The sequence below is a fragment of the Opisthorchis viverrini genome, assembly GCF_000715545.1.
Source record: "Opisthorchis viverrini unplaced genomic scaffold opera_v5_116, whole genome shotgun sequence".
Lineage (NCBI taxonomy): Eukaryota > Metazoa > Platyhelminthes > Trematoda > Opisthorchiida > Opisthorchiidae > Opisthorchis > Opisthorchis viverrini.
Genome location: NW_008751772.1, coordinates 1,348,385 through 1,359,172, shown reverse-complemented (window position 1 = coordinate 1,359,172; position 10,788 = coordinate 1,348,385). Strand labels below are relative to the sequence as shown.

Sequence of the window (10,788 nt, the reverse complement as noted above, 5' to 3'; positions counted from 1 at the left end):
AGTTCGGTGACTTTCGATCATACGCCATGCCAATTTCTGTGTTCAGTGAAGGTCAACTGTCACACTCCATTCGACGCTAACCAATCATAGTTCGCTTCGGAGGCAAGCGGGTCGTTTAAATGCTAGGCCAAACAGTATACTGATCACAAGCAACGCCAACTTAGGATGTTTGGAATTTTTCTAATGGTCATCCTGTGCAGTGTATCGGTCAAACCGAGTACGATGAAGTGAGTTGCGAAAAGGTTTTTTTATCGATGGGTCTCAGAACATCATTTCAGAGTGTGTTATTACAGAGAACAAAAAGGGAACACACCCCAAAGACCTCGATTTAGGTGACGATTTGCGATTCAAAGGTGGTTTCGCCGACAGGAACTTACGAGTTCTCAATTACCCTAGAATCACTATCATTACGGAATCGTCGGAGTTGGGACCCCTCCACGATACTTTAGATTAATGCTCGATACTGGGTCACCGATTTTATGGATACCCAGTAAGAGGCTCGTGCAACAGCAACCGATCCTTCAGGCGTCGTACAATCCGTTCGCTTCATTGTCGCACGTATTCACGTATAAATCGGTTTCTCTTCAATATGGGAACTACAAGGCGAACGGCGAAATTTTCTCGGATCTTGTGCAAGTGAGTGGGTGATTTCTCAAAACCAATCATCAGATTAATGGTCGATCGTTTCGCACAGAGTTTTCTGCCATGGATAGCATAAAAGGCAGCGTGGGACAACTGTACACAATTGACGGGCTACTCGGACTTTCGATAAAACAATATCATGAACAGCTACACACAACTTCACTGGATGATATGTTCTCCCAAACTGTCGTTTCACGGCGCATGTTTACCTTTATCTTTAAAAAGTAAGTGTTGCTTCAAGCAAATTCTTTGAAGTAATTTTGAGTAATGTTTAAAAACCAAACGCAGTCAATTTGATATCCTGGAAATAAACTTAAATTGAGCCTGAGTGGTTGATATTTAATTTGGTTTTTGTTTGACGTTCAATTAATTTCCACTCACAGCAAAATCTTTTATTGGTTGAACGCTGGTTCGTTTCACAATCTTTATGTCCAAAAGCACTAACGCGGGTCACGTAAACCGACACATTACAATTCAGGGAAACGTACTCTAGTCTCAAAATCACACAGGCTCACAACGAATGAGGTTACCCCAGACAGTGGTATTTTATAGACCTCCGGGGGCGCTTTAATTGACCGCAACCTAAGGTTCAATAATTATGGTGAGACTCCTCTGAGGTGACGCTAATCGTTCAAAAATTGATGAGGCCTTCAGTGGTGAGTACCAGTCTAGCTCAGAAAACAGCATTAGAAAATATAGACGAATTGCTGCTGTCTCTCAGTTAGGAGGTTGTACAAGCGAACCGGAGCAGAATATGTGTGTAGCATTGCTCTCCGAGGACCAAGTCATAGAAAATTTTTTTCCAATGACGTCGGACATCCTCGCAGAAGGTTCATGTTTCGCGACCAGAGTGATAACAAATTTTGATCCGCTGGTTGTATCGTGAACATTTAGTAGGGTATATTTATAGTAACAGGAACAGAATTTACGTTTATGAAGAGAAACTCTAGGGTAAGAGACGTGTTGGGCTTTAAGAGCAAAGCAGATAACATTTGCGTTTGCGCAACGAATGGAAACATGTAAGAACAAGCGTCTACAAACGGATATTTCTTGACGTTCCACACTTGCTGAAATCCAGTTGGTTTAGTCGAACGTCAGTCATACTTCTTGATTGGTCTCCCACACGTTTGCGGTTATACTTCCTTTCGAAAGCACAATCTTGTGAAGACAGAAGCAATTTGGCTATCAGCTGGTAGTTCCAAAAGCGTTCGTGAGACACTCGTTTCATTCCAGCTCCAATGTAAACAGCGTTTGTTCATGTGTCTCTTCACATGTAAATGTGCTCGGGGAATTTTTCCCGACAGTTGGGTGCTTGGCAGAACGGATCCAGCCTCTATGGGATCACCAGTGACCAACGTTCTGTCTCTCTGTGTTTCGCACCAAGCAAGCAGTTCACTGTTCTTCAGAAGCCCGCTGGCAATCAAAAACATTTTCTAGTCATTTAGAAGCTCAGCGTGACAGAAATTTGGTTTGTGCTTCTCATTGTCTCCATGAAAGTCTGTTTTCCACAATGTTTCAATCCTACTTTAAGCCTACACATGCCAGTACCCAGCTCTTTTGCAGGATAATAGAAATCCACGTTTTAGTATCCCCTTGGGATGAAACGTTGCCTCATGCAAGCCAAATCGTATCACATATAAAAGAAATTGGATATTGTTCCAAGTAAACTCATACTGAAATTGGAATGAAAACTGACGGGCTAGATCAAAATAATAAATTCTAGTACTTGCATTTAGTAAAACGTAGCATGTCACAATTTTTTTCAAGGTTATGTATTAGGGTGATGAGTTCGTAACTGGAAATTCCACAAAAATCACACGAATTTTTTTGTTTTAAACTTTTTTCTCGAAAAGCCATAAGAAAATTGAGTGATTGCCTGAAAGTGCTCGGTGTATGACGCAACAATGCCGTTTCTTGTTTCAGGTCACAAGAGTCCGGGTTTCTTTATTTGTCCCCATTTTGATTTAGAGGTGGGACATCTGGGACCGTCATCTTTGTGGAATTCACGAAGCAACATATTCCGGGAAGAGTAAGCTATGTTCCTCTAATTTGGAAGGCCGGAAGGAAAGACGAATGGATAATCAAGATAACAAGGCGAGTCGCAATTCAATGTCTTAGGTTCTTCCAATCCTTTTTCACAAAGGAAACCACTCATAAGGTTGCTGAAATATTTTCCACAGCCCACGACCGGTTTTGCCCTTCTTCGGGCTTATCCGGTAGGCGCAGTCCCCGAGTTTCCGTCAACCTTGTGTTCCACTTGAACCCAAATTGGGCTGTTTGCAAGAAATACACTCATTTTGCAAATCAATTTGGTTTTCACGAAAGACTCAACTGCGATATCTCGAATATCGTACCAACCGAATCATGCGGCAGCCTGTGTGCAGCACATTCAGTTGTAGAATATTCTCCCACTCCTGTTCTATCACCAGCAGTCACGTGAAGGTCTTTCCATTCTGTGGCACTGGCATCAACACGAGCACTTCCGAAACCAGAACATAAGTGGATGCGTAGAACATCGGAAGCATCCTCGGCAATTTATTTTGAACCGACTGGGATATAAAACTGAGAAATGTTTTCGGACGCTTTTTGAGTCATCGGCCCAGGATCCCATTGAACTAACCTACGACATGGATCAGTAGTCTGTTCGAAGTGAACATGTAGAGACATGTACATTGATGCGCTGTTGAACAGGAAAGGTGAACATCTTGAAAGCCCTCACAACTGTCGTTGGTTAGCTTTGTAGAGAGATCATCGTCCTTTTTGGAATCGGTCAAAACCAAAAACTTCGAAATACTCTACATCTCCCGTTGCTGAGTGAGGGCCAAGAATCCTGAACGAGAAGTAACCGTTGAAAACTTCGCCATAATCATCCGGTCCGGCCCATCTCCACATTTTGCAACTCGGTTTGTGGACCAAAGATCTTCGTACCTATTCACGAAGTTATCGGTGGCAGAATGCTTACTACTAGCGGAAGTGTAGAGTGGTCGAGCTGCCAATTGCCATAGCTCTCAGCACTACAAAGACGTCAATGAGAAGCTTCTTCCGATGCTTCAACGGTTGACCAGTCCAACTTCCGGTGAACAGAATAGCTTGGTATTACAGTTTCATTTTGAATGGCCGCGTGTAAATCAATAAATTAACCTAGTTAGTAATACGCCGATGTATCATGATAGTTGGGATGATATTGGTTCATTTGCCGAACTTAGCATTTTACTTGGGGACACCAGCAGAGAAGTCAGCATCAGTGCGCGTTCACTAATTCTCGCTTAGGCTGGCCAGAAAGAGTTCTCACGTGGTCTTCGTGAACATTGTGGAAAATGCCAGGCGTAGAATATTCATCGTTGAACGTTGGGGTAACATCAGAATTCAAGCAAATGTGGCTTTATTTTGCAGTGGATTGTCACACGGGCTTTCTCTAAACATATTCCCGTATGTTCTGCTCTAATAACTTCGCATAGACCATACATCACAAAAGCAAAAACAAGGATCTTCTAACTGGTGGGAGAAACTGGACGTTGTTTGATCGTTGATGGTCCATGTACCTTGAAGTGGACTATCTGCACATTGCATTAAGTGAACCTAGGTAGTCATGGCGCTTCGGATTTTGGACCAGACTCTATTCGGTTAACTAGCTTGTTTTTCGTTTCTCAACAGTTATGGCTAAAGTTAATTATTTATCGACGGAAGTATTTTCTCGCAGCTGAGGAATTTGTTTGATGCCCAGCTACCCTTCAACATGAAGAAAGCTCGGGGAATGAAAGTTCACTAGGTGACCGTAAACTAGACTAGGACAATCGAAAAGGCATGGTGGTTTTGGAACCATGGAACTACCGGTTAGTCATTTCAACCCCAAACTTTGACCTTGATTCGCGCTCATAATGTAATATGGATCAACCGAATTCGCGCGCAAGACATGAAACGAAAGGAGCTGGAGGTAGTTTGACGAGTAGTGTAAAAATTTGTAAATAATAAGCAGTTCCTTGCACGTGATATTATAAACGGATAAACATTGTACTACACAACAGGGGTTAACTGAGCTCACTCAGCATTTCATCCACTCGGCTTCAAATGGGTGCACCTCACGGTCGGACGCAGAGGTTACACAGGAGTTTTGCCTATCTATCTCCAAGATTTTACCGCCTACTGATGCTCTGGTCCTAGATATGGCGCGATTCTTCCCTGCTCATAATTCGCACCGCCGCTTGCGTTCACTATGGAAATGGACCGATGTGGATTCATTACGGAAAATTCCTCTACCCCGTGTCTGTTTAGGCTTGTTCCCCAAATTTCGAAACCGTTCACCGAGGCTGACACAAGCAGTTAGCTTGCTCCAGAAAAGCGAGTGTCACCCCAAAGAAACACTCAAGATCAGAAAAGCTTGTGCAATCTACAAGGAAAATGAATCGCTTGCGTTCTCCGTTCTGTACATGATACATTCTACATCATGCAGCGGGTTGAGATTGGTGATATCACGGATCAGAACTGATTTTACTTATCCCATATAGTTTAGACCGTTTCAAGGAACAATCCCGGGACATTTACTCCGCCAAAGCATTATCAAGTCTTTAGTGCTTGTTGGTGATTCAGGATACGCCTTCCTCAACAATGATCTGTAGGCCATTCAGGATGTGTGAGGAGAAACTGTTCCTCCAACGGACGCCCCGACATCATAACGCCGTAAAATCGAAGCCAGCTGAGATATCGCTGTCTGCCGTTCCTTTTTAAGTAGACTGTCACAAAGAATAAATAGCCAAAAAGCGGTCCTGCCGAGGATTAATTCGTTGAATTTAAGATGGATCGCAAAGCAGATTAGAGTGTTTATTTCTTTGGAAGAACCTTGAGTGTTCCTTGGAGCACGGCTTTCTGGAACTGGTCCGCTTTTATCGGTTTCCAGCCCGAGTGTGACCCAGCTTCAGGGATTGTTTCACGCGACGGTAGACGAATGGTGTGAAAAATAGTGATAATGCTATTCCGGAAGTTAACTTCACGTTTCTCCATGCATATTTTCAATTGGCACTCTTTATTTTTTACTGAAAATAGTTGATCGCACGCATGTCTTGGTACCCGACTGGGTAAATGCTAACGACTGTACAGTTCGAAGTACGCAATGAGTTTCTATTTTTCAGTATCACGTTGAGAGATGGCACCGTCTTAGTATCGGATCTTTCAGCCTTGACTGACACTGGAGCGTACAAAACCTATTTACCGACATTATTTGTGAATAATCTTTTTGCTGGTGTCTGGAAACAAATGGTTTTGGGCACTCACGATGTACGATGTGACGCGAGGTATCTAATGCCAACCCTACTGGTAAATCTCAACGGCCATCAACTAAAATGGGAACCGAACCATTATATTGGGCAGGTGAGAACCCAGTTTTGACACATGTTTGCCTTGTTGTTAACACGTCATATCCCATAGCAAAAATAGTCTCACCTTGGTTTCCTGTCACCCGCCTCCTAGGTGAGGCACATTTTGAGGAATATTTTGGTCAACAAGTATTTAGATGCTCGCCCGTACGGGTTTTCTGCAATCTCACATATGATCCGTTTGTCAGCTTTTTTTGTCAGAAACCTGCATGTTCTCTCCATATTTTGTGGTAATCTTCCTTATTAAACCATCTGACATTGTTTTCGGTTTGTCAAACCAGCTCGAAATAGGACGGTGTCAGCCATTGTTTGAAGGTTTGGACCTACATTCGGCATACAATGCAATCATTGGCCTCTCATTTCTGCGGCATTTCGCCGTGGTATACGACGTGGATAATGAACGAGTTGGATTCGCCGAACCGATTTGACATTCTTCTCTCCAGAATTCACGTTTTCATTGACATTTTGATGCTCTCGCCACAGTGTTGTGTTTCTAAATGCCAATGGTTATTTTCGAGCGAAAAGTAACAACCGATTTGTCAATTATAACAAACAGATTCTCTTATGAGACATGTTGTAGCAGGGATTCCCCACGACAGACGGGGTGGAACAAACTTTGAGGGAAGCTGACTGAAAACGAGTAATTTATAGGACGCATTTGACGCGATATCGTGCACGTTTAAACTGCGCGGTTCGGACAAAATAAATGATGTCAGCAAGTTAAAACACGCCTACATCACGGCAATTTTCCAACATTGCAGAACGGGACATTTCTGATTGGTTCATTGGTTTAACTAAAAACGATCTCCCGACAAATAACTTGTCCACCATTATGCTGCTTTGGCTGTGATTTCGAATACTATGTCGTAACTTTGTAGCCATTCAAAATTTTGGAGAACCGTGGGATTGTTTACCAAAAACACCCCTAAGTGAACTCAATCTCCCATTGTTCAGAATAACTTGGGTGGTAATTATGAACACACTAACGTTACAGTCCAGATGACGAAGATCTATGGTGGAAAACATTTTAGCAGTGGAGAACGCTAGTCGGATGCAAGTTGTGGTTAGCTTGGGTGACCAAAACTGAAGATGGATGGTTTAAGGACATCAAGTTACTCTGGGAGCTTGGACATCCGGGCGCATCGTTTGAGTCGAGTGTGTTATAGATTGTGATCGCTTATATACACAAGCGAGCGCCGGAAACTGAGCTGGGGGACCGGGCGAATTTTACTCGGACTTGGTTATAATATGTTGACTTTATTGTCTAACGGTTTGTAACTGTGTAGTTTGTATTTTCCAACGGCTAACTTTGCAACGAAAGGCTATCTTGGTCACACCAGCAGCGATCAACACCGGGACTCAATTGCTTGCCGCGAGAAAACCTCTTCGGCAAATTGATGAACTCGTCCGTCGGATTGTTAATGTGGTCGTTTATCTGTCAGATGTTGAACAGGTTGAGGACAGGGGGTTGTGAATCTAATCTGACTGAACTATTCTTTGGAAATCCATTACTCCTCATCATGTGTGGTAAGCGTCGAATGACGCAAATTCTGATAGGCAACGATTAACTGACGAATCCTTGCGGATTGGCAGCCCTTTCATATTGAGTCATAGCTTCGTAATTCCCAATTCACGAGAACCTCATTCAACCCTATCATACTCGCAGTTGGAAGGGTTCCGGTTGGGTCTCCCTCACTTCTTAAAATCACAGTAGCTGGTTTTGGAAAACTGAGGCACATCGTGAGGTTTTGTCGAAAAGAACCTTCCGTTTTGTGATCACTAACCAAACTGATTGATATTTGGCTTTCCATCGGAATCGCTGTAAGCCTCGCGAAGTGGACAGTGTTTACGTTAGCAAACTTTGCCTGCGAAAACTGAGTGTTACATCGCTTATCTGATAGCTGTTCCTCACACAAACGTGCAAACGTAAGTGAGCACCGCTCATGGTTGGTCTAAACGAAGCTTCTCATCAGAGTTCCGCAGCATCTGATAGACAGATATACAAACGGAAATCACTAATCATATCGTTTGGGCACAGCATCAGATTGATATAATTTAATCCAGCAGCCAGGAATTTACTCTCTTCTTTCGCTCGTTTCGTGAATGTGATACAAATCCGTTAGACGAGGTGGAATATTTGTACCGCAAACTAAATCCCACGGGAAAATACAGAGTTAGCGGAACCTATCTTCGATCAATACTCGATCTATCGATGGGTTTATTTTGGGCAGCTTTTGCGGCCTAGTACCTGCTGGTTGTTCTTCAAGCACTCGCGTAATGGAAACCTCCCACAGAACCTTGTTTCTGCATTACATATAAGATTTTAAAAAGTCGAGGAATCATGTTAAGAGTTCTTTCGTGCTAATGGACTGGGAAGCTGTAGTACCGCCCCAAGCGAAAACATCTCGGGTTCATTTGTGTTTAATGGCCGGGCGTACATCCAGCGGGCGGCAGATCTTGTAATGGGATCTCGTAGGAGAATTAGAGCCAGCAGGCAGTGGTGCCTAGAAGATTCAGCCCTGTTTCTGGTGACAAGAACTCGGATAAATATCCACCCAGTTACTGGATTTGTGTATGTAGCTCCAGCCACTTGTTTCTTTTTCTTCACGTCTAGCGGTGCTCACTGTGTATACGGCTATGATGGGCCTGTGTGCGGAGTGAATGCGCGAAGTGAGACGCGAAGTTGACTAGAACATTTTACACATGCTATTTGTCTCTTTCCATAAGAATTCCGTATGTGTGATTTCCGACAAATTCAACCACTCGGAGTTTTCTGGAACTCTGTTGTACAATAGCCGATTGAGATGGGGATGGAGCGCGAAATGCACTGCGAATCTTGGCTCACATGCGAACATAACTGCAGTTTCGATTGGTATGGAACACTATGAAATCTAAAACACTGGGCTGGCTGATTAGTCGTTCCTTGCTAAACGAGTTACCCGATTTTAGAGAGAATGCCGTTGCTAACGACAGAAACTTTAATGTCAAATCTGTTGCCATCACGTGCGCGGTTAAAACTCCGAGGATTCTGCAAACTTTTTCAGCGCAGCGGCCGAAATCAACGAACATACACTATATATATATATATATATATATATATGTGTTGCATCAGGCCGCCTCAGGTTTCAGTTAGTATGATATTCGAGATATTGCGATACATGTATACATTCACGTTGCACTACTCAGGAGATTACTGGCGGTGGATTTTCAGCAAACTTATGAGTAGTGCATTACGAAGAAAGTAGAAATACGTTTGCACAGAACGAAGGGAACGTTAGGAATGAACGCGCTGTATCCATTGAAAGCATTACGAGCTTAGTTTACGAAGCAGCGCAATAATTTCATTAGGATAACGCAAGACAATGTAAGTTGAGTTTGCAAGGGGTTTTCGGACGATGGCAAAGTAATTATTTGATAATGAGATGATAAGTAGTTGATAAACAACCGGTATTGATCAATTCAGAATCTGAGTACTCATGACGGGTGTTTGTCATCTGGCCATGAGCTCAATAAAGTTGCTCGTAGTTCAGTAGTGCTTTAACTGCCACCAGTCAGTGGACTGGGTCAAAGCAGGTTTTCTGAAAGTCCGCCAGGTGGAATTTCCGGGGTGTCCGTTTCTCAGAAAAGTTTTACACAGGCATTTCCCTTCACTAAAGTTTCAATCCATAAGGTTGTAGTGCGTTTAGTAACTTCTCAGTTCCGAAAATTTGCACTATCACTCGCATTCCGTTTAACGCATATCGCTTGGCTACTTCTTCATCCTTTATATTTCAGCTGTTGAAAGTTTTGTGACCCTTCGTCAAACTGGATATTACGTGGTTTCTGGGGACAAATTGTTGCTTGTCATATTTTGTTAGCATTAACTCTGTTCACGCCTCCGAAACGTATCAAACACGGAAATCAGTCGATTCCTCGACAAAGTCGCTGTTCAAAGTTCAAATATCAGGTTTCTGTCCAAAATCAATTTCCTTTCTTACTTATTTGTTGCTATTTTTATCCAAAAGGAATATTCACAGAATATCATTGACGAGAGATCCGGTCGAGTCTCTCGTGAAAGCCAAGTTGATTTGCGAATGAGTGTGTTTCTTGAAAAAATTCCAATTTTGGGTTGAAGTAAAACATAAGCGTTATATCTGCTGATTCGTCAATCTGTGGTATCTGCTGCTGACCCGCTCCAGTGCCCAGTGCCGGAGGAAAAAGACTCACAGAAGGGAACACAACCGCTATATTCCAAACAAGCGAGTACGAGAGCGTGGGTACGTGCGAGTGCGAATGTACAACGGTCTCAAGCTATTTATTGGAGGGGCACTGTCTAAACTCGGTCCAATGCTGACGCACACGGTCTGGCTTCGGTACGAGGTGCTGCATCCTGCGGAGGCATTGTATGACCTTGATCGACGCTGACTCGCGCTGTATGTATTTGATACAAGGCTGTGACGCGCTGCATGTTGAGGGGGTGTTGCCTGTCTGGTCAACATCTAGCGGAACTGAGAGGCTCGGCAGATTTTGGGCATTCAGTGACTGCTTTCAGGAAGCTGATCTTCCTGATAATAAGGCTGATGGAAACTCGAGGACTGTGCGAACCTGATGAGCACCCAGGAAGAGCGAAACCGGTCGTGGGCTGTCGAAGAGTTTACAGCTACTTCGAGTAGTTTCTTTTCTGAGAGCATACTTACCACATTTCCAACTTTCGTACCAACAATTTTGTGCGTCTCCAAAACCGAAATGGTTTTCGTTGAACACGTAAATTTCGTTGTTCCCTGAGGGCTCTCCATAC

The 10,788-nt window shown here is 43.3% G+C and overlaps 1 protein-coding gene across 1 annotated transcript; it reads left to right on the top strand.

Moving 5' to 3' along the window:
- Positions 1 to 396: 396 nt before the first annotated feature.
- Positions 397 to 6,439, top strand: T265_05898 (hypothetical protein; the record flags this gene model as incomplete). The annotated part of the gene is made up of 5 exons (XM_009171027.1): positions 397 to 636; positions 670 to 866; positions 2,611 to 2,892; positions 5,769 to 6,006; positions 6,293 to 6,439. 5 exons carry the CDS (start codon positions 454 to 456, stop codon positions 6,437 to 6,439), a joined length of 1,047 nt encoding a protein of 348 aa, XP_009169291.1.
- Positions 6,440 to 10,788: the final 4,349 nt, after the last annotated feature.